At 50.2% G+C, this 24,661-nt stretch overlaps 1 protein-coding gene across 1 annotated transcript in view; it reads left to right on the forward strand.

The window, feature by feature from the left end:
* The window catches only part of LOC133358868 (myosin-1B-like), a 33,037-nt gene extending 16,249 nt beyond the window's left edge, over positions 1-16,788 (forward strand). The window contains exons 10-24 of the mRNA XM_061577324.1: positions 1,747-1,854; positions 2,949-3,075; positions 4,637-4,755; positions 8,122-8,318; positions 9,390-9,573; positions 9,756-9,921; positions 10,016-10,140; positions 10,309-10,617; positions 10,817-11,020; positions 11,454-11,579; positions 12,003-12,173; positions 12,684-12,788; positions 13,392-13,487; positions 14,276-14,413; positions 16,406-16,788. Coding sequence (XP_061433308.1) covers positions 1,747-1,854; positions 2,949-3,075; positions 4,637-4,755; positions 8,122-8,318; positions 9,390-9,573; positions 9,756-9,921; positions 10,016-10,140; positions 10,309-10,617; positions 10,817-11,020; positions 11,454-11,579; positions 12,003-12,173; positions 12,684-12,788; positions 13,392-13,487; positions 14,276-14,413; positions 16,406-16,420 — 2,190 coding nt within the window. The 3' untranslated portion in view covers positions 16,421-16,788. The remainder of the gene's footprint in view (positions 1-1,746; positions 1,855-2,948; positions 3,076-4,636; positions 4,756-8,121; positions 8,319-9,389; positions 9,574-9,755; positions 9,922-10,015; positions 10,141-10,308; positions 10,618-10,816; positions 11,021-11,453; positions 11,580-12,002; positions 12,174-12,683; positions 12,789-13,391; positions 13,488-14,275; positions 14,414-16,405) is intronic.
* Positions 16,789-24,661: the final 7,873 nt, after the last annotated feature.

Below are 24,661 nucleotides of genomic sequence, written 5' to 3' on the forward strand. Positions count from 1 at the left end.
CTGATTTACATCAAAAGTAACATAAATAGATTGCATTGTGGGAAGAATAATATGAACCCACTTGCTGTACGGCCATACCCTAAAGGATGCTGGACAGAAGTAGCGTTACTAACACCATTGCTGACACGAGTGGTTGTGACTAACACCATTGTTACTAACACCTTTGTTACCAACACCATTGTGACTAACACTATTGTTACCAACACTATTGTTACCAACACCATTGTTACCAACACCATTGTCACTAACACCATTGTTACTGACACCATTGTTACTGACACCATTGTTACTGACACCATTGTGACTGACACCATTGTTACTGGCACCATTGTTACTAACGCCATTGTTACCGACACCATTGTTACTGACACAATTGTTACTGACACCATTGTTACCAACACCATTGTTACTAACACCATTGTTACTAACACCATTGTTACCGACACCATTGTTACTGACACCATTGTTACTAACACCATTGTTACTAACACCTTTGTTACCAACACCATTGTTACTAACACCATTGCTACTAACACCATTGCTGGGCATTGTGATGGCTGGGATGCAACGTGATGTCAGGCGCTTTTAAATTCTGGGGCATTCAGGCAGGTGGCCAGTAAATCCAAGCGGTTTCTACGCCGAGCGTAGCTAGCACGCGCCACACCCGAGGGCACATCGGAGAACTTAAAACCCGAGTTCAGGTGCAGGTTTTTGGCCACCCGTCTTTGAAAGCAGCATCGTCCCGCATAGCTCATCAAAGCCACTCGCAAATAACCGCGCGCATAACTCACCACCACCACCACCCCCACCGTTCCAGAGACAAAGATCCGCCCGTACATCGTGAACAGACGTGGCAGGCACGCACCGCTCGTAAAAAAAAAACCTCATTAAATTTACGCGAGTCGGCACGGTGGTGAGTGTGTTGAGTGCGAAGTTAAATTTAGTCTGACCCCCTGGGACTCCCTTGTCGTTACGAGTTTAATGTTTTTAGGGCTGCTGCGCGTGTGTGCGAGAGGGGTTTGTTTCATTGTTTATCCAACCACGTGCTGGCCATTGCACAAGAATCTTGTAGTGGGCCCGGTGGCTGGGGGGGGGGGATTTCTTTTTTCTTTTTGTAAAAATTTTTTTATTGATACAACCACGGCGGGGGACACATATTCCGCGACAGGTGAGTGGTGCATAGCGAGATAGGTGGCTTGGACAGACAACCAACGTGGAAGTGTAGGACCATAGCGGCGTTACGTGGTACGTGGTGGTATGTGGTGCTACTTGGTAGTGCTACTACGTGGTGCTACGTGGTACGTGGTGGTACACTACACTATACACTACACTATACACTACACTATAATAGTGAGTGAATGAATGAGTGAATGAGTGAGTGAATGAGTGGGTAGGTGAATGAGTAGGTAGGCGAATGAGCGGGTGAATGAGTGAGTGGGAGGGTAGGTGAATGAGTGAGTCAGTGAATAAGCGAGTGGGTAGGTGAATGAGTGGGTGAATGAGTGAATGAGTGAGTGGGTAATTAATGAGTGGGTGAGTGAATGAGTGAGCGAGTGAGTGACATCGCCGAGTGGCATTGCTGACAATGTAGAGTGAGAAATGAAACCCGAACTGTAATCTTATGATATTTTATTTATATATATAAAGCCTAGGAACCCCCTAAGGAAATGGAAGGCTCTGTGAATGGACTTGTGAAGAATGTTATTTATCCCTCTCCCCCCCCCCCACCCCCCCCCCACATTACAGATTGAGGATCTGCACAAGTTGAAGCAGAACCTAGAGAAGGAGAAATGTGAGCTGGGCATGCAAGTGGAGGATCTTGGAAACAGCCTTGAGCAGCTGAACAAGACTAAGGTATTTAACATCCTCCTTCTCTGGCATCTTGAGACTCGGCTCCAGGAGACCGGGTCTCAGGGCCTTGAGACTCGGCTCCAGGAGACCGGGTCTCAGGAGTCTTGAGACTCGGCTCCAGGAGACCGGGTCTCAGCGTCTTGAGACTCGGCTCCAGGAGACCGGGTCTCAGGAGTCTTGAAACTCGGCTCCAGGAGACCGCGTCTCAGTGTCTTGAGACTCGGCACCAGGAGACCGGGTCTCAGGGTCTTGAGACTCGGCTCCAGGAGACCGGGTCTCAGGGTCTTGAGACTCGGCTCCAGGAGTCCGGTTCTCAGGGTCTTGAAACTCAGCTTCAGGAGACCGGGTCTCAGGGTCTTGAGACTCGGCTCCAGGAGACCGGGCCTCAGGGTCTTGAGACTTGGCTCCAGGAGACTGGGTCCCAGGGTCTTGAGTCTTGGCTCCAGGAGACCGGGTCTCAGGGTCTTGAGACTCGGCTCCAGGAGACCGGGTCTCAGGGTCTTGAGACTCGGCTCCAGGAGACTGGGTCCCAGGGTCTTGAGTCTTGGCTCCAGGAGATCGGGTCTCAGCGCCTTGAGACTCGGCTCCAGGAGACTGGGTCTCAGCGCCTTGAGACTCGGCTCCAGGAGACCGGGTCTCAGTGTCTTGAGACTCGGCTCCAGGAGACCGGGTCTCAGCGCCTTGAGACTCGGCTCCAGGAGACCGGGTCTCAGCGCCTTGAGACTCGGCTCCAGGAGACCAGGTCTCAGTGTCTTGAGACTCGGCTCCAGGAGACCGGGTCTCAGGGGTCTCAGTGTCTTGAGACTGGGGCTCCAGGAGATAGGGTGTCGTGCCAGCTGGAACGTCATAAATCTTCCCCCAGCCTCAGTCCACCCCCGCGGCATCACACGCGATTCACGGCGCGGTTCAGTCACTCGACAGGCCACGTGCGTGCGGCGGTGATGGCAAAGTTGTGGCCGGACCCCCCCCCTCTTGCCAACGTGGACGAGCACAGAGCCCAGGGTCCACCGCCCGCGGCCGGCCTCACCCCCACAGCAGTGGCGCGAGCGAGCTCGTTGCAGGGCTGCCCCTTTACCTCCCCCTCTGTGCTGCTGCAGGTGAGCCTGCAGAAGGCCAACAGGCTGCTGGACGACCAGCTGTGCGAGCTCAGGAAGAAGGACGAGGCGGGCGCGAAAGCCGCTAGTGACCTCGCGGCGCAGAGGGCCCTCGCCCTGGCCGAGAGGGGTAAGGGGGGGGCCCCCCCATCCTCGCCGGCCACGCTTCGGCTTCGGTCGTTAGTACAACAATAATGACGACAACAACAACAATAACAACAACAACAATAACAACAACAGCAGCGGCGTAGCGCCCGCGGACACGTGCGTTTGAACTTCTTTTGCACCGTACGTCGCCAACGGCGATAATTATCGGAGGTGCCCGGTGGGGTGAGGGCACCAAGATAAACACAACAACAACAAGTAGTTTTAAAGAAATTAGTTTTCAATGTAGTCTAATAGTGTTGTGTGTAGTGGTGTATAGTAGTGGTGTATAGTAGTGTAGTGTGTAGTAGTGTAGTACGTAGTAGTGTAGTGTATAGTAGTGTAGTGTATAGTGTTTTGTATAGTGTAGTGGTATATAGTAGTGGTGTATAGTAGTGTAGTGTATAGTAGCGTAGTAGTGTAATCCTTAGTAGTGTAGTCCTTAGTAGTGTAGTGTATAGTAGGTTGTATGTATGTTAAACTTATTTCGCACCGTACGTAGCCAGCCGTGCTAATCGGAGGTGCGACATTTGGTATATCACGCCATTCTCATAGCACATGGCTATCGGCGTTGATGGTGGTGGTGGCGATGATGATGGAAGTGGGGATAATGATGGTGGTGATGGAGCTGGAGATGAAGATGTATGTTTAGATAATGATAGAGGTCGTCATGATTGTCACGGTGGGAATAATGATTGTGGTGCTGATGGTAATGATGACAGTAGTGATGAGGATGTTGGCATTGGTTGGTAGTCGCCATAGTTTTCATCACGCTTGATGATTTTCATCCACTCACTTTCATTTTAGACAAAAATAAACACCTCGTTATAGGCATATGTTCATCACGAATGTAATCACTGCTGCTACCAGGACTACTGCTGCTGCTGCTACTATTGCTGCTACCACTGCTTACTACTGTTGCGACTGCTGCTGCTACTACTTCTGCAACTTCTGCTGCTACTACTACTGTTGCTGCCATTGCTGCTGGTGCTCTTGATGCTACTACTGCTGCTACCACTACTACTGCTGCTGCTACTACTTCTGCTACTACTGATGCTACCACTACTACTACTGATGCTACCACTTCTACTACTGCTGCCACTGCTGCTGCAATTGCTGCTACTACTGCTGCTACTTCTGCTGCTACCACTACTACTGCTGCTGCCACTGCTGCTGCTATTGCTGCAACTACTACTGCTACTTTTGCAACTTCTGCTGCTGCCACTGCTGCTGCTGCTAGTTCTGCTACTACTGCTACAACTTCTGCTGCCGCTACTGCAGCTATTGCTGCTACTGCTGCTGCTACTTCTACAACTTCTACTGCTACCACTACTACTGCTGCTACTGCTGTTATTGCTGCTACTGCCGTTGCTACTTCTACAACTTCTGCTTCCACCACTACTACTGCTGCTCTTGCTGCGACTACTGCTGCTACTTCTGCAACTTCTGCTGCTACCACTACTACTATTGCTGCTGCCACTGCTGCTATTGCTGCTTCTACCGCTGCTGCTCCTGCTGCCACTACAACTGCCGCTGTCAACTCCCAGATGCCCTGGGTCGCCAGCTGGAGGAGAAGGAGCTGCAGGTCACTCAGGCGGCGAAGCTGTCGCAGTCTCTGACGCAGATGATCGAGGACCTGAGGCAGCAGCTGCTGGACGAGGGCAAGGTGAATTCTACGTGCGGCTTGCTGTCTGTATGCCTCTGTGTGTGTGTATGCAATGGCTGCTTTGGGTACACGGTCCAGACCTCCTCGGAAACCCTGGCTGACAGAGGAGGTGTTCAGGCTGGCTGAGAAAAAGAGACAGGCCCACTCTCATCGCCTACAGCATCCCACGTCAGAGAATGAGGAGGCTTACTGCAGCCTTCGCTCGGAGGTTCGGAGAGCCGTGAGGTGCTGCAAGGATGGTTGGTGGTCTCGGGTTGCTGAGGAGATGGAGTCTGCCTCAATGGCCCGTGATCACAAATCGCTCTTTAATTCCATAAAAAAAGTAACCTGCAGCACCACACCTATTACCATCATTACGGGAAAGAATGGTGATCCAATCTCCGGCCCCAGGAACAGGTTTGCATATTTGCTGAGCATTTCTGTTAGGTCCTGGGGGAGGGGAAATCCCTCAGCCTGGAAAACATCGTGGGACAAAGTGGGGATGACCCTGCTCAGGCTGCTGTGTCTCATGTATTGGAAGAGGAAGTCACCACCTCTAAGTGGCTAGCTGAGGTGCCATCCATTGAAAAATTACTGAAGGAGATCCAGAGCCTGAGACCAGGAAAGGCACCGGGCAGAGATGATCTCCCAAGCGAAATGGTGAGGGAGGGTGGTGTTTGTGCACAGACTGCCCTACATAACATCATAACAAGTCTGGACCACTGGACCGGTTCCGCAGGATTGGAAGGATGCCCTGGTGGTCCCCCTCTTTAAGAAGGGGGACTGCACAGACTGTAACAACTACAGGGGCATCTCACTCCTCAGTGTTCCGGGAAAGGTCCTGGCAAGGATTATTCAACATCGCCAGGCACGCTGAGGAGAGGCTTGCGGAGCCCCAATGTGGTTTCAGGAAAGGGCGGTCGTGCACAGATGGCATATTTTCTGTTTGTCTGCTACAGCAGAGGTGTAGGGAATTCCAACAAGACCTACATCTCTGCTTTATTAACCTGGTCAAGGCCTATGATACCATCAGTAGGCCTGGGCTCTGGATTGTTTTCGTGCTTTCGGAGTCCCTGACCCACTACTCACGATTATTAAGGACCTTCATGATGGTGAGGGGGCCCGGGTAAAACTACATGGCCAGGAGTCGGAAGCCATTCCCTGTTCACTTTGGGGTGCGACAGGGATGTCCTCTGGCTCCCACATTATTTAATATATATTTCGACCACGTAGTTCATGAAGCCTTCAATATCTGTATCGGAGGAATTTCCATCTGGTACAGACACAATGGGAGGCTGATCGATGCCCGGGTGCGGTCAAGGGATGGCTCCCTATTGCTGGTAATTGCTGCTCACTCAGAGGAGGAGTTGGAGGCGCTGCTGCTGAACCTGGAGCTTGCCACTAAGAGGTGGGGACTAAATTTCGATTTAAAGCTTTCGTGACTGCAGGGATTCATCTTCTTGGTTCTTTCAGTAAAGTCACGTAGAATGGAAATAATAAAATAATAAAAATAAAACATAATTAAATAATTCTCACGACGTTTCGGCCACAACGCAAGCAGCCGTCTTCAGGTGGAGAACAGGTCTGTCGAGGAGACAGAGTCTGAATGACAAGCCCTAGGCTTGGAGCGACTATTTAAGCTGGGATGGAGGGGGCGAAGAGCGCCTTGACAAAATAATTTGCATATCAAGAAGAATTTAGCACTCCTCAGTGTGCCGGGAAAGGTCCTGGCAAGGATTATTCAACATCGCCTTGCTAGACACGCTGAGGAGAGGCTTGCGGAGCCTCAATGTGGTTTCAGGAAAGGGCAGTCTTGCACGGATGCCGTATTTTCTGTCCTTCTGCTACAGCAGAGGTGTAAGGAATTCCAACAATACCTACATCTCGGCTCCCTAGTGCTCAACCATGTTACATATACCGATGATCTGGTAATCGCTGCTCACTCAGAAGAGGAGTTGGAGGCGCTGCTGCTAAACCTGGAACTTGCCACTAAGAGGTGGGGACTTACCATCAGCCTCACCAAAACTAACACCTGCCTGGGAATTTTGTACCATCGGACACTCCACCCCCACAACTCCCAATTGGTGATGGGGCAGTTGTGGACCGAGTGGAGAGTTTCCCATACCTGGGCAGTGTGTTCATGACCGGCTCCGGTTTGACAGCAGAGGTCTCACTGAATAAGTTGAGCGGCATTATATTTTCATCGGTTGCGTAACGCTGTGTGGAAGCTACCTGGTCTGTCGCTCTGCACGAAGCTTCAGGTCTTCTCGGCCACAGTCATTCCCTCCCTTCTCTACGCTTGCGAAATGTGGACCCCCCTAATTGAACATCTTCGCTGGTTAGAAACATTTAGGCTGGCCTGCCTACGATCCATCCTGGGTTTAACCAGGCTGGATTGTGGGAGGAGCTCACATATCCTTAAAAGATCTGGACAAAGCCCCATCGGTCAGCTCCTCCGGCAGGCAAGGCTGCTTTGGCTGGGTCATGTAGCCCGCATGCCCAGTCACTGCATGCCGAAACAGCTTTTGTTTGGCCGGACCGAGGAGGCTAAAAGGGCGCGGCACGGGCTGGAGAAAAGATGAAGTATGGGAGGATGTGGAGCTGGGTGGACTTGCCAAAGACCGGTACCAGCGGTGTCAAGTCCGGCCTCTGTGGAGGAGGCTTGTGAAGGATGTTACTGGGCAGCTGGAGGCAGTCGACTTCCAACAACAAGGGCAGAGGAGCGACGCTCACAACAACGAGCAGAGTGCCGGACGGCTAAAACACATCAAGTTGACACAGTAGGAGGCACAGTTGGTGCATCTACCACTCATCTCAGACAGCCAACCCAAGGCACCTGCTGGGTCCGTCCTGTAACCTCCTGTCAGCGAGCCTTTGACACTTCACGTGGCCTCAAAGCACCTGGCCTGGCACAGGCCCCGTGGTGAAGTCACCATCACTTAGTGGCGAACGGCGGGTATTGGTATGCAAAGGCGGCCGGGCATGGTGCTTGCCACCCACCCCCTCGTGTGCAGTGCCGGCCTAACAGCGCTTTCCCCAAAAATCCGTTCTGGCTACACAGGGGATCTTTGTATGTCCGTCTGAATGCGCACGTGTTTCTGTGTACCCATCTACACGTTTGTGATGTATGCGTGTGTGCGCATCGGTATGCGTGTATGAACGTGCATTTGCCATTTGGTACATGAACTCTCTCTGCCCGCATCTCCGCGTGCGCGCATGCGGCTCCAGCCACACCACCTCCGCCCCATGCGCCACCGCCATCCTCCTTAAACAGGCGCTCTTCGTACAGCACGTACCACGAGCACGTCGAACCCTTTTGCGCGCCGCACGCGCAGCCGAACTACGCCGAATCGCCCGTTGGCACGCGCGGTGTGTGTCCCCCTGCAGGCCCGCGCGACGCTGAGTGGCATGGTGAAGGCGGCGCGGCACGACCGCGTGCTCCTCGGCGAGCTGGGCGAGGAGGAGGAGGCGGCCCTGCTTGGCACGCAGCGCGCGCTGTCTCAGGCACATGCCGAGGTGGCGCAGTGGCGCGCCAAGTACGAGATGGACGTCATCCAGCGCACGGAGGAGCTCGAGGACGCCAAGTGAGAAATGGCGGTGGCGACGGTGGTGGCGGTGGCTCACCATGGCCGGGAGGGGGCGGGGGGGTGTTCATTGATTTAATTTTCGTTGTACGGGCGCGGAGTACTGCCACCGGAGATGAGACTGTTCAAAGTGGTTTGGTTTTGAACGTTTTATTTTAGTCAAAAGCGGAGAAACAGGTGTAGGGTGAAACAAAGCGAAGCAGGCAAACACCGGAGGAGCGGAAAGGGAGAGAAAGAAGGGGCAGACCGGGGGGAGCCGTACACAGCTGCAAAATCGTGCTGGGGTCTGCGCGGGATCATGTACGCGTGTATGTTGAACTTCTTTCACACCTGTGCGTAGCCAAATCTTGGCTAATCGGAAGGACAACAAACTTAAACACAACAAGCATTTTTTAAGAAATCAGTTCTCAATGTTGTATAGTGGTGGAGTGTATAGTAATGTGGTGTAAAGTAGTTTGTAGTAGTGTAGTTTGTAGTAGTGTAATGTATCATGTATTGTATAGTAGTATTGTCTATAATAGTGTAGTGTGTAGTGTATATTAGTATTATGTTGAATATCTTTCGCACCAGTGCGTAGCCAACCGTGATAATCCGAGGTGCGACAATTGGTACATCACACGCCATTCTCATAGCGCATGGCTATCAGCATTGATGGTAGTGGTGATAATGATGATGGAAGTGGGGATGATGATGGTGGTGGCAATGATGACGGTCGGTGGTGGTGATTATGATGATGATGGAGTTGGAGATAAAGATGCTTGACCTGTGGATAAGTGAACACAAAAGGCAGTTTCTAAGGAAGTGAGTTTGTTAATCTTGATGATGACGATTTAAAAGTTGCATAGCTCCCAGTGGTTTCCTAACGTTGGAAGGAAGAAGCGTGTCCCAGACGGCCGCGGAAGCGCGTATCTGAAAGCGCCGTGCGATGCGGCGTAACCGTCTTATTGCTGAGCTGGCATTGCCACAGCTGAATATACGAAATCCGGCCTGCCGGGCCTTGACCGTGGAAGTTAATTTTTTGGGAGGTTTAACGTTCAACGCGTTTGGCGGTCGTGATTGTCTCGTTGGCAGGAAGAAGATCACGGTGCGGCTGCAGGTGGCGGAGGAGGAGAAGGAAGCCGCCAACGCAAAGTGTGCGTCGCTAGAAAAAACCCGGAAACGACTGCAGATCGACGTGGATGATCTCACGATGGAATTGGAGAGAGTCCAGGCGGCAAACACCAACCTGCAGAAGAAGCAGAAAGCTTTCGAGACGGTGCGAGTCCAACCCTGAACCCCTGCATCTGTGTGTCCACCACTGCCCAGAGACTCCATCAGAGACTGGTCTGACTGTCGATCATTATCTAGAGACACAGAGTCCCACCTCCCTGTTGTCACTGCCTTGAGGCCCCAGTAAGTGATGCTCTGATGACCTCTGGGCGTCCGTGGGGGTTGTAGGTCCTGGCCGAGTGGAAGCAGCGGCAGCAGGAGACGCAAGGCAAACTGCTGGCCGCTCAGAAGGAGAGCTGCGCGCTCGGCACCGAGGTCTTCAAGCTGAAAAATCTTCATGAGGAGATGATAGCACAAGTGGAAAACCTCAAGAGGGACAAAGAGGCCCTCCAAGGTACTTTTTATCAAAATATTATCTCGCTCAGTGTCTCTGAGACACCAGTATTGGCCACCTGGGCCACCTCTGCATCTTTGTTTTTGATAACCAGGAGAGGTGCAGGATCTGGTGGAACAGCTGGCCGATCGTGAGAACATCGTGCGAGGTTTGGAGAAGTCCAGGAAGCAACTGGAGACTGAGAAGATGGAGGCCGTGGCTTCGCTGGAGGAGCTTGAGGTCAGTGGTTCAGTTTTCATTCATAAGATACTTCACCTCAGCTCCAGGAGACCGGGTCTCAGGGTCTTGAGACTCGGCTCCAAAAGGCCGGCTTTCAGGATCTTGACACTTGGCTTCAGGAGACCGGGTCATAACAATCAAGCGCATCTGTGTCTAACCCCTCCCCAGACATCGCTGGAGTATTCGGAGGGCCGGGTGATGCGCACCAAATTGGATATCACACAGGCCAAGGCGGAGATGGCTCGCAGGCTCTCGGAGAAGGACGAGGAGGTGGTGGTGATGGTGAGGCTCCACCAGCGGAACGTCGAGAGCCTCCAGTTTTCCCTGGAGGCCGAGATGAAGGCCAAGGCAGAGGCTGTGAGGCTCAGCAAGAAGATTGAGACGGAGCTGATTGAGAAACAGACAGCGCTGGCTCAGGCCTTGCGCCAGGCCTCAGAGGCCCAGGAGCATCTCAAGGGCCTGCAGGCCCAGATAAAGGTGAGAACTTCGCTCGGACTCCTTCACACCCTGATCTATCATCGTCTCGACGCCCTTCCAGATAGCGGTCTGTCCGCCCGCGGTTGAGTTGGCATGGCTACGCCAAGGTGGATGGGACCCGGCTCACCACCATGTGTCACGGCGGTCGAGACTCCCAGGCGACGTCACAGGCTGCTACGCGCGTTGTGGGGGCGAGCAGGCGCTGCAGCTGCAGCTGGACGAGGAGGAGCGCGGGTCGCGCGAGCGTGCCGAGCAGTGCGTGGAGCTGGAGCGCCGATGCGGGGTGCTCCAGGAGGAGCTTCAGGAGGCGGCGGCAGCACTGGAGCAGGCGGAGCGCTGCCGCCGCGCGAGCGAACAGGAGGCACAAGACGTTGCGCAGAGGGTGCAGCTGCTGCTCACGCAGGTCTCTCGCCATCTCTCGCTCTCTCTCGTCCCCTTTTTCCACTGGCACACTCGAGGGTCTCAGGGTCAGGATCTTGAGACTCGGCTCCAGGAGACTGGGTCTCGGAATCTTGAGACTCGGCTCCAGGAGACCGGGTCTCAGTGTCTTGAGACTCGGCTCCAGGAGACCGGGTCTCAGTGTCTTGAGACTCGGCTCCAGGAGACCAGGTCTCAGTGTCTTGAGACTCAGCTCCAGAAGACCGGGTCTCAGGGTCTTAAGACTCGTCTCCAGGAGACCGGGTCTCAGCATCTTGAGACTCAGCTCCAGGAGACCGGGTCTCAGTGCTTCGAGACTCGGCTCCAGGAGACCGAGTCTCAGTGTCTTGAAACTTGGCTCCAGGAGACCGGGATATCGACTGTCTCTGCTGTGGTGTGTTTGCCTCTGTTGGGAGCAGAACACAAGTCTCATCTCTCAGAAGAAGAAGCTGGAGAGCGATCTGGCCGAAGCGAGCGCCGCGCTGGAGAAATCTGTGCAACAGAACAGCATCGTGGAGGAGAGGGCCGCCAAGGCGACGTCTGACGTGAGGGCACGATGCACGACACACGAGGCTCGACACGACACACGCAACGCTCGACATGACATACTAGACGCTCGACACGACACACTTGACGCTCGACATGAAACACATGATGCTCGATACGACACATGCAACGCTCGACACTACACACATGACGCTCGACACAACACACAATGCACGACATGACACACATGACGAATGACACAAAACACACAATGCGCGACACGACACACGACGCAACGACACGACATTCGCCATACACCACAATTGATACCCGACATAACCACTCTGAATTGTATTTGGTGGTTTTTGCTTAGATTTCGATTCGTTTAATTGTTTCAAAGTTATTTTGCTTTTTTCTCCCTGTGTCTCTCCACGCGTGCGCATCTCTGCATGTCCCCGTGTCTCCGTGCGGTGGTCGCACAGCTGTCCATGGTGTCCGATGAGCTCCAGGCGTCGCGGGACGTGCTTTCCCACATGGAGCGCGTCAAGGCCAACATGGAGGACGCGGCGCATGACCTACAGGCTCGCCTGCAGGAGGCCGAGGAGGAGGCCATGAAGGGCGGCAAGAAGCAGCTGCTCAAGATGGAGGCGCGGGTAGGTGCCCGCGCGCTCCTTTTCACAAAGACGCCCCCACACAGGTAGTACGAGGTCGGATACGGCGGCTTGAGGAAGCCTTCATTCAGTAGTGGACACATCGTGGTGAGCTGGTAGCCCCGCCCACTGCTGAGGTAGCCCCTCCCACTGCTCAAGTAACCCCTCCCCCCACTATCAGGTAGCCCCTCCCACTTCCTCGGGTAGCCCCGCAACATGAGGCCAGAAAATGTTGAAATCTAATTCTAAGAAAAAGACACCAGAGACACGGCCATTATGGACCGTCCTGGCCAAACCAGAACACTTAATAGCTGCTTGCACTTGGCTGGGCATGCGCGGGCTACATGACCCAGCCTATGGAGCCTCGCCTGTCGGAGGAGCTCACCCATGAAATTGACCAGATCTCCTGAGGATCTGTGAACTCCTCACACAATCCGGGTGGATCTTGGGCAGGCTGTTCTCACCGCTCATGCTGCTGCTACCTCTGTTGCTGCTGCTGCTGCTGTGTCTCAGATGCGAGAGCTGCAGTCAGATCTGGACGAGGAGCAGAGGAGGAGCGCGGAGACTGTGAAGACGGCTCGGAAACACGAGCGCAGAGTCAAGGAGCTCACGATACTGGTGACACGCGCCCTGGGACACGCGCGCACTCGTGCACACACGCACAGAGTGGTAGTGTCACGTGTACAAGTGTTGAAAAACGAGCCAAATGTTATTGTTTCAGCTTACCGGTGAGTTGAAGAACAAATTCTCACAAGCAAATTATGCAAATAGATTTTTGCCGAATTAGTACACAATGTAAATTAATTTAAAATCATAACACATTGAGAAATTGTCCTTAAATATAAATCATGCAATCTTATACATTTAAAACAGCACCTCACCCGTAATACATATGTACGTACAATCATACAAGCCACCCTGCCGCGATGGCGTAATCGATATCACGTGGTACTTGAAATCCAGGAGTCGCCGGTTCAATTCCTTCTCCTGGCTCGGCAGCGAAAACAATGGGGGGGGGGGGGCCAGGGTTTGTTACATTCCTCGACACTCCACCGCAGTAGCAGCAACAGTGGCAGCGCAAATGGGTTCACCGTACTTAGTCCAAAACGTGGCACTGGTACGGGGAGGCCTTCATCCGGCAGTGGGTAGGCCACGGTTGATGATGATGGTGATGATGATGGCAGCGATGGGACTGATCGTGTGGTGCTGTGCCGGGGCCAGGCGGAGGAGGACAGGAAGACAGCCGTCCGCCAACAGGATCTCGTCGAGAAACTCCAGCTGCAAGTGAAGTCGTACAAGAAGCAGAGCGAAGAGGCCGTGAGTGCGACACGGTTCTGATCGTGGTGTGGACGATTGCCGTCGAGAGCGTTTGGGAATTTCCGCGCAGGGCCGTCGCTCTGCCGCCGCCACTGGGGGGGTGGGGGGGGGCGCTGCTGTGTGTGGCGCTCGGGAGTGATGTCACCATGTGCAGTCCCGATCGCGTAGTTGGCAGCTTTCATTTTTGTTCAGCTTGTACGTACGTTGGAAATTCTTTCGCAGTGTACGTAGCCAACCGTGTTAAATTTGGACCCTGATGACCGTACACAACGGCTGACTTTTTTCAAATACCTGTCAACCCCTTATCAGTGCCCTACCTTATTACAGACCAATTCAGACCTTAATGGTCACTCCGTGCCCTTGTAATTCTCAACGTTCATCCTACAAAGTCCCATCACAAGGGAGAAACACAAACAAATAAACAAAAACATATTTTTGCCCGAATTGAAACGGCTGTACATCGTATATGGGTTGACAGATATGCTTTTCCAATGACGTACAGGGTATGTATTAACATCCGGTGCGAGGCAAATGGCGCGTAGTATTTGACGGTTGATATGCATGCTGTATTAACCATGGGCACCCTCTCCGAACTGAACCGCGGTGCTTCACGATCAGATCATTGCACGGCTTCACCCACGAATATAATTCCGAGTCGAGTTTAATTTACTTGGCCGTGACGGGGTGGTGGAGGGTGTCGCTACGTTTTGGCCGGACAATCGCTTGGCCTGGTCACCCCCAGTAAATCGCCGACGACCCTGGTCATGTCCCGTCCTTGTTCCGTGCAGGAAGCGCAAATCAACACGAGTCTCGCGAAGTGCCGCAAGGTGCAGCATCAGCTGGGCTCGGCGGAGGAGCGTGCGGACGCAGCTGAGTCACAGGTTCAGAAGCTGCGCTCGCGATGCCGCAACGGCGTCGGCCTCAAGGTGAGCCCCCCCCCCCACCGCCGTGAACGCGCGCGGGCTGCGCTCGAAAAAAACGTAATCGGAATCTTTATTCACGCTGGCGGAATCCGATGGGCTATGAAGCTGCGGTAAAATAAGAAAATAATAAACCAAATAATGTGTCCGCACATATCTGACAATATATATTTATATAAAAAAATATATTACACAAACCATCATTGGCCCGCACGGCATTCTGGGAGTGCATCATTTCACCAGCTTTGTTTCGAGACGAGCAAAACTCCAGAGGAGTTTCGATGCTCAGCGTCTCGTGAGCAGAGTCAGGCTTGCTGAACTGCTGATTGTACAGACAAGTACCCCCCTCTCTTCCTGCCATGAGTTTTTAGTTCGACGCTAAATTATAACGCGATACAAAACAAAAGTAATCGTTCTCGTCGTTGTCGAGAATATTTAATGACACAAATAGGCACATGATGCGTCTCCTTCACACGTCCGTCTCTCCTCATGAAAAATAAAACTATTGATTTCACAATCAATCAGCCACGCGGCCTTCTGGGAGTGCATCATTTCATTAGCATTGTTTGAAGACAAGGAAACTCTGGACCGGCTTCGACACAGTGTCTCATTAGCGGCTGGATAACAGAAAAATAGGTAAACCATTCATATTCCCTTTTGAAAACTGGTCATCAGAAAACATTAATAAAATTGCAATTTATTTTTATCTTGCCCCATGGTGAAGGGCAGTCTCCAACCCTTTATTATCCACTTGACCTCTCTGTTCATGTGGTCTGAAGAGAGGCTCATTGCCGGAACACATTGGCTGTTAAATATTCTTCCTTTTAAGGCCATGGAGTTATTGACAAATGTGGCAAAAATAGTGCAGGTCGGGAAAACTCAGAAGCTTCTAACAGAGGACCAGAATGCAGTTCTTCAGAAACTGCCGATGGTTTTTTTTGCGCAAAAGCTTAAATGCCGAGTGCAAATGTACAGGCCTCACAGAGTGTTAATGTGGCCATCTACTGGCCTGCTAGGCTATGACAGGACAGCTGAGTGTGATATAATTATATAATTACGCTTGTTTACCCACAGAGAGCCTCACCGAGTCTCAAGACTCTCGTACAGGGAGGGCCCTGCCAAGTTGTTGCAGTAGGGGGCGATGTTGCTGCTGCACTGTGTGTACTCCTAATTGAGTAATTTGTAGGTACTTTTTTTGGTGTTGCCACCATTGACTTGGTTTGGCCAATACCAAGTTACATTGTGCGTATATGTTTTAGCGAACAGAGAAAAAAAACAGAGAACCCGGAGCACATGCAGCAGAACAAAGGGGAGTACTCCACACAGAAAGTCGCCCGAGTCAGGAATCAAACCCAGGTCCTTTTTGCTGAGGCACGAGTGTTACCGCTGTGTTGCCACCCGGCACGTAGCCGATGACGTGGGCACTGTGGAGGCAGTGAGGGTCGATAGATCACGCGCACTCGCGAAACTCCCTACCACGCTGGCACTGAAGTCGCCATCTCTCAAGTGGGTTCATCCCCATCTCTCTACTGATGATGAGTGTTAACTCCCCGCCCTCCCCCGCCGTCCCTGGTGTGCGTGAGTTTTCTCTTGAAGTCCAGTTTCCTCCCACGCGTAAAACAAACCAGCGAAAAATTATTTGTGGATGTTGGCCAACCGTTCCGATGTAGGACCGCTGAGCTTGTGCAATAGTTTCCGCCGGTCCCGTCCGCCATCACTTGGCTGTGGTTTCCCGTGCCCCTGAATCACTCGCTGAGAGTGAACGTAATCTGTGCACGTTACAAACCCTGAATTATAATTGTAATTATTTAAAGTCGATGGCCCTTCGGAGCTCAAGGGTTCCCAGATTTATGACCCAGTTTAGTCATGGGTGGGTGAATCCTGGATCCGAATCCGGGAATCTTTAGGCAGTGCTGGCTCAAAGGTATAGACACGGACATCATGAACCCCGTTTAGTTTGTCCTGTGTGTGAAATAAATTATTTGCTTTTTCTTTCAGACCGATGCAAAGTAACTGCAGCACAATTTTACGACGAGAAGCTAACTCAGAAGCACAGATTCCACCACAAGTTCTTCCATCCGAAGCTTCAAGAGCATGGAGTCTTGAGACTCGGCTCCAGGAGACCGGGTCTCAGTGTCTTGAGACTCGGCTCCAGGAGACCAGGTCTCAGGGTCTTGAGACTCGGCTCCAGGAGACCGGGTCTCAGTGTCTTGAGACTCGGCTCCAGGAGACCGGGTCTCAGTGTCTTGAGACTCGGTTCCAGGAGACCGGGTCTCAGGGTCTTGAGACTTCACCAGGAGAGCAGTTTTCCTTATGGTTAATAAAATAAGTCTGTATTTGTGACATAAAAACACATGAATGCACAATAAAGGTGATTTCAAAGAGAAGAGCGGCGTTTTTTCTATGTCATCCTCACGTAGTGCCCTCCCCAAGCGAGTTCTGTGTGGAACTCTTTTTCCAGCGTAGCTCCAAACCCAAATCGTAAATGCACTTCCTATTGGCGCTGTGACTAGTAATAATCACGGGTGTGTCGAGGAGAGCCACAAGCACTCTTTGTCAGGAGTTTCCCCGCTACATTGTAAGATGTTTTTAGTCCATCATTGTGTTATGCTTTTTGCATTTCGGTGTGCTTCCCCCGCACCTCCGATTAGCACGGTTGGCTACGTATGGTGCAAAAGAAATTCAAAATACAACCTACTATACACTATACTATACACTAAACTACTATACTCTACACTATACATTACAACACTACACACTACACTACAATACACTACACTACTATATTCTACACACTACACTACTATACCCTACATCACTATATAACATTTAAAACTTATTTCTTTAGAACTACTTGTTTAGTTTGTTGTCCTTCCCCCCCCCCGCTCCTCCAATAAGCACGATTGGCTACCTGCAGTGCGAAAGAATTTCAACATTCATGTGGGAGGGAACCGAGACTACCCTGAGACAACTCACGCGTGTGAGAATGGGGAGGCAATGTTTAATCCCCATACAGATGGAGATTATTCCACACTTGCTGTGGCGCCTTTTGGTAAGCCAGGGTATACGGCACCTCGACACCGACGGGAAGGGAGTTTCGCAGCCCATGTGCGCGGTGATCCACCAACCCTCGCTGCTGCCTCCAGGGCGCTGGATTACAGGAAGCCATGTGGCATAGCTACCACAGTCGGCTGTCGCTTAGTGGGGTGCGATGTTGCTGCTGTCCCTGTAATCCCCCAGTGGGTACGTTCGCGGAGTCATTCTCCAAGTTTGGGCCGTGACGCCGGCCGGCGCGCAATGGAGGACTCATTCTGAACGACGTTGCGGGGATCTTTTGACCTCCAGTGCCAGTGAAGCAGATGGCGTGACGTGTTTACCGGGGCAGCCTGCCTGATCCGAACCGCTAAACCTCTGCAAGGAGCCCTCCTGGGCACTCGCAAAACGAACCGATAACCAATCTTCAAAACAAATTTTAGGCGTTTCCAAAAATACCGGCGTGTTGACACCAAACCGGCAAATTATTTATTAATGGCCAAATAATTGAAATGTATGTGTGTATTCTGCAGAGATCAATATTCTTGATTATTACATTGCCAACCCCTTCACACATCAATACAGCAAACATAACTTCAATCAGTCGTTGAATAATTTGGGGAGCTGCCACTGTTGTGGGTGTGAAGCCCGCACCAGTTCGAGTCCATCTCCCGGAGCGGCAGTTGAAACAATGGAGTTTCTTGAATCCCTCCCCTCCACCACCTCTGCCACCGCCGCCTCTGCCCACCCCAGCGGTACAAATGGGTTCCACCACACCGAGTCTTATGATTGGGAGGTTCCTGCGTGCTGTGGGGTAAAGTGTGGGAATTCCCACATCTTCTTCAAACACGTCTCGTCAGGACGGGAGAGTAAGATTACAATCCACAGCGGTGTTTCTTCACCTTTAATGAAGCCGTGCACCCCTTTGGTTCTCAATCGTTAAAAAAATTACAATATTAATCAATACATACGTTTTTATAGAACTAAGTTGTTTAATACGTGGGTTAGATTGCATAAATATATAAATGTCGTTAAATTGCCATGTTGTTTACGTGACAAACCCTTACTAATTAGCTGTGTCAGGTCGTGGCGGGTTTAATGACGCATTTATATATTTACGCGATCTAACCCAAAAAAACCTGCATTATGAAAGTTGTACTTACGTGCCCGTGCTTAATTTGTATTTCGATGAAATACCTTCTAAAACAAATCTGGCCATGTCTCACGACCCCCCAGTAAGAACATCACACACCCCCAGATTAAGAAGAAGAACCGCCGATCTCGAGCTGACTTGTAGCGGCTGCCTTCATGCCAAAAGTGGCGGGGCAAGCAATTAGAGAGGACTGAGTTTTGGAGCCATATCAGAAGTCGCAATCGGGTACCCGATACCCGTACCCTACCCGATACCCGTACCCGGCCGGGTACGGGTACGGGTACCCGTTTGCGACCCTGGTGCGGTCGAGTACGGGTAGGCCGTGAGTCACTGGTGAGTAGTCGTTGTCACTCATTTCAGGTAGGGTACGGGTAAGGAACGGGTACCCGTACCTAGTCGGGTACGGGTCACCGTTTGCGACCCTGGTGCGGCCGGGTACGGGTACGGGTAAGGAATCAAAACCCGTTTGCGACCTCTGAGCCATATACAGGAGTGTCATCGCCCCCCAAATGACCTTCTTGTATTCATACCGAGTGGATAATGTATGGCCCTTCGTGGATCTACTGCTGGATGAAAACTTCCACCAAAATGGGGGTTGTTTTGGCCATACTTCACCGTGCCAATGAGCGTGGTTCAGAAATCACTCGCCACGAACGTTGGCCGGGTCGCCGTCGCTCCCGCAAACACGGCACGGCATTGTTACGTTATCATCATCGGCTATGGTCAATCCGCTGTTGGATGAAGGCCTCCCTATGCTTCTGATGCTGCAACACATCATTATTTGGAGAGACTGCATTGGTAACGATGCACAAGCGCAATGAACAATACACTGAACACATTCGTCAATAACAATGTGGCCATATATATAACAGGTGGCGTTTTGGGAAATGATTGTGCATTTTTGTTTTAAACGTCTTATATAATACATCTAGAATAGCCACAATTACATAATCTAATATCGGTTTGACTGTCATGCACCTCCAATTAGCATGGTAGGCTACGTACGGCGCGAAAGAAGTTCAACATACGTACATAGCCCGAACAGACTGTTGGGGCAAGTGCTTTTAGCGAGCACCTATGAAGGTCGGCACGGCACCAGTGCACGCGCAAACATGACACCATTTTGAACAGAATGAGCAGATCCCGTCTCAGAGCTGTCGAGATTTGGATTAACTTTGTTTTAATGTGGGTCAGAGCCTGCTAGGAGAGAGCGAGAGAGAGAGGCACGCGGAAGAGATGAAAGCTGCCTCAGCCCAGGATGGCTGGGCGGTGGAGCAGCCTCTGTGATGATGCATCGCGGCGGCATAATGAGCTCCCCTGGGAGATGTAGTCGGAGGGATTCATTACGTATTCCGGGACGCGGAATCTATCTCTGTGCAACGCCTCGCTCCGCGCGGTCACAGCGAGGCCGGATACAAGGGGCGCAAGCTGGGGATCTGTCGGGAGGCTTGTGCCAATTAAAAAGGTGTGTGCACCTAGCATGGCACAAGCACCGTGGTGACGTCACCTCCACTTAGTGGTGAACGGCGGTTGTTGTTGCAGTGTGTGCACGATGCAGGCCACCAACCCCACCCGCCACCCACCATGTGCCATGCCGGCCTTCATATAGGTGCTGCTCGCTAACAGCACTTGTCCCAACAGTCTGTTAGGGCTAGATGGGGGATCTTTGTATGTGTGCATCAATATCCCCCAATCTCATCCCGATAGTTCCATCGGCCTCACGGAAGCAGACCGGAGCCTCAATTAGGAATGCATTATGATTCCGCTGGTTTACTCAGGAATGCTGACTTAAAACTTCATGACTGCAGGAATTCATATTCTTGGTTCTTTCGGGAAAGTCACGTAGATAGAAAATAAAATCAACAGATAATATTTAATGAGATAAAATAAAAAATATAAAATAATAAAAGCAAAAAACCCACGGCTGAAGATCGCAACACAAGCGGTCTTCATCAGGCGGATGAAGACCCACTTGTGTTGCGATCGAAACGTCGCAGGCTTTTATTATTTAGAATTTATTCATTATATTTTTCATTTTTATTTTATTAAATTTTATTGTATGTTATTTTTATTTTCTATCTACGTGACTTTACCGAAAGAACCAATAATACCCAGGAATGCCTCACTGGAGCTGAGACTCCGGACTCTTTCTGTGCCCTTAAGCTTTTATTCCCAATGCTTCATCAGTGCACACATTTCCGATTTGATTCACGTAATGCAGATCTCATGATCTAAAAAATAATATAATTTTTTGTATCTTGTAGGAATCAATTAGTTTCCCAGACGATGGGAAGGCAGCACTAGGGTTTATGAATATATCAAAAATGATCCATCAAAGCTTTGGCAATGAAAATCTTTATTACACAGCTGCATAAAGCTTTAAATATGTAATTAAACTTTCAATCATGATATTGTAATACATAGACAAATATTCCTCGTATAGCCTTATTAGACTTGGGGAAGGTGCTGTTAGCAAGCACCTATGATGGCCCGGACGGCACATGAGGAGATGGGTGGCCAGCACCACGCAGGACCGCTTTTGTCTCCCCAGTGGCGAAGTTTACACACTGCACTTGGAACTCATTTGAGGCAACCGCTCCTCCATACCTTGTAATAACGCACATACTAACACACCTCAACTGGATTATAAGACGCATCCAATGCAAGTTATATAAATATTCTTACACAACTACAGCCACCATTCGCCACTATGTGGCAGTGACATCACCACAGTTCTCGTGTCAGGCGAGGTGCACTTTGTAGCCACGTGAAGTGCCGAAGGCTCACTGACAGGTCAGGAAACAGACCAAGGTGTTGTGGGTTAACTGAATGAGATGGCAAGTAGATGCACCACCTTTGTTCCCCACTGTGCCAACTCGCTCAGTTTTAGCCACCTGGACAGCATCTCGTTGCTGTGAGCGTCACTCCTGCGCCCTCCACTATGCTTGTACGCTGCATCCAACTGCCCAGTCACGTCCTTCACGAGTCTCCTCCACAAGAGCCTGGTCACACACACACTCGCTTACCGGAGCACAATAAACACCCATTAATGGAGTTGGCCAAACATCCTACTGTAGGACCGCAGAGCTTGGAAAGTTGCTGGCAATGGTTCTGCCTGCCCTTCCAGCATGTCTGTGGTTTCCATCACTTCTGAATCATTATCTCTACTCTCTGTGAGATGAAAACAAAACACATTACATGCAATTAACTATTCAATTACATGATGCACCCCAAACTTCCGTTTTAAAGCACTGGGGAAGAAACGTGAGTCGTATAATTCGGGTGATATGGTGGGCACTTTGGCAGAGTGCAACCGCTGTTTTCGAATACTTGAAATTCACCCCAAATGAAGATTATATTCATTTGGCAAATAAATAAAATGACACGATAAGGTTAAGAGCCCTGGTGCATCTGGCGAAATCTTCAAAGCCAGTTCCATTACGTCTATGGGTCTCTATGCGAGTGACAACTAGAGCCCGACATATACATTGGTCGAAATTTGGCTTTTTTTTTAAAACACTGTTATCGGCATTTTATGCCACCGATTTGCCCCGATGTTGGTTCGTTTCTCAGTCCACTTGTCCCGGTAATGGTTGCGGCGGCAGCATGTTGAGTAGTAGCTGTCCACACCTCCATTTTCCTGGCGAAGACTCCAGCACTACATTACCATACACTATGCACTACACTACTATAAACTACACTATTTTACACTACTACACTGCACTACTATATACTACTACACTATACACTACTACACTATACACTACACTACTATACACGACACTACTATACACGACACTACTATACACAGACTCCAGCTCTTCCTGGGGAGTTCCCAGGCATTCCCAAGTCAGCCGAGCGACATCGTTCTGACAGCGTGTCCTGGGTCGGCCCCGGCGTCTTCGCCCAGTGGGACGAGTTCCATGTGGAGTCGACCGGGACCCAGATGTTTGATACATCATACATAATGAACAAATAAAAACATCGATTCTTGTTCCAATAAATGTATGTTTGACAGTACATGATCATTTTTTATCTCATTTATCTATTTATATTTAAGTCTAATGATTTACTAAGTAAGTGCTGGTTTGGGTTTTGTATCGTCTGCGTAAGAAACCTGCAAATTGTATGTTGCACCGTTGTGGGATGGCAATTGCAAGAATGGCGCTCTGTAAAATTAAAATTATTTACTAAAGGATCCGGTAGAGGGAGCTCTAATACAAGCGTGAGGTGGAGCAGTTGACGCGTGCACATACGTTGTAGCACAGGGGTCCTCAAACTACGGCCCGCGGGCCACATGCGGCCCGCCGAGGACATTTATCCGGCCCGCCGGGTGTTTTTGCCGCCGCTGCCTGTCACTTTTTTTCTGCATGAGAAGGACGGTCATTGGTGGAAGAGGGAGAGGGGGCGGAGTTTCCCCCAATCAGACTGCATTGATGGGCAGTGCAGTCTGTATGTCTCTGTGTGGGCAAAGTTATTACAGGTATATTGTTTTTGTAGCGCTGTATATATATTGGTATTTTACTAATATCAATTTTGACTCCCTAGGAAACAATGATGTCAAGAAACAGAAAAATTGACTCGGAGTGTAGGATATTCAAAGAACAGTGGACTTATGATTACTTTTTCATGCAGTACAAGGAAAGAGCTGTGTGTCTGATATGCCAGAATATAGTGTCTGTGTTCAAAGAATACAATTTACGTCAACACTATAAAACTCAACATAAAGATAAATATGCTTGTTTGGTCGGAGAAGTGAGAAAAGATAAAATATTAAAACTGAAAAATACATTAACAACTCAGCGAAATAGTTTTGTGAAGCAGAAGCAGCTAAATATTTCATCACTGCGAGCAAGTTTTCAAGTTTCCAAGCTAATAGCATGCACTGGCAGACCATTCGTGGAGGGAGAATTTGTTAAAGAATGCCTTCTTTCTGTTGCCAAAGAGATGTGTCCAGAGAAGGCCGATTTATTTAGTACAGTGAGTCTTTTAGGACCTACAATTACACGGAGGATTGAAGAAATGGGAGACAATTTGCATCAGCATTTGCAAAACTCCACAAAAAAACTTTCCTATTTTTCCTTGGCACTCGACGAAAGCAATGATGTTCGTGATTCTGCACAACTTCAAATTTTTATTCGTGCGACGAATGACTATTTCGAAGTCACAGAAGAGCTTGCTGCACTGCAAAGCATCAAAGGAACAACTACAGGAGAGGATATCTTTCGATTTAAAGCTTTCGTGACTGCAGGGATTCATCTTCTTGGTTCTTTCGGTAAAGTCACATAGAAGGGAAGTAATAAAATAATTCTCACGACGTTTCGGCCACAACGCAAGCAGCCGTCCTCAGGTGAAAACCAGGTCTGTTGGGGAGACAGCGTCTGAATGAAACAGCACACGAGCTTGGAGCATATATAAGCTGGGTTGGAAGCGGGGGAAAGAGCGCCTTGACAAAATAATTTCAATATCAAGAGGAATTTAGCATATTTATGGGAAATGCAGGAATGTAATTAGTACTACATATGCCCGTGCTGCATATGTAGTACTAATAACATTCCTGTCACCATGAGCAGCAGTCATGCACACTTGCATCACTTGTTACGACTAGCAGTGACAAATATGGAACCGGACATTGACCATCTCATTAGCCAAAAGCAGGCCCATAGTTCCCATTGAAATACTGGCAAGTTTGTTGATTTAACTTTACTTGTTCTTCATTTTAAATATTGTATTTATTCCCGTTTTGTTTCTTCACTTCAAAATAAGATATATGCAGTGTGCATAGGAATTTGTTCATAGTTTTTTTTAAACTATAGTCCGGCCCTCCAACGGTCTGAGGGACAGTGAACTGGCCCCTGTTGAAAAAGTTTGAGGACCCCTGTTGTAGCACGTTGGGGTGCTAACAACGCTGCAGGAGTGCGTGACCCCATCATGACCTCACCAACTCTTCCCCACGACGTAAGTCTCTGCACGTAGCCTATTTCATTTCGCTACTAGGACTCGGGAACTGAACCCTGATGTCTGAACACTGCCAGACTCTCCCGAGATAGCTTAAGTTCAATTTGCAA

Source organism: Lethenteron reissneri, chromosome 63, assembly GCF_015708825.2.
Source record: "Lethenteron reissneri isolate LAM-NWPU_2019-01 chromosome 63, ASM1570882v1, whole genome shotgun sequence".
Classification (NCBI taxonomy): Eukaryota; Metazoa; Chordata; class Hyperoartia; order Petromyzontiformes; family Petromyzontidae; genus Lethenteron; species Lethenteron reissneri.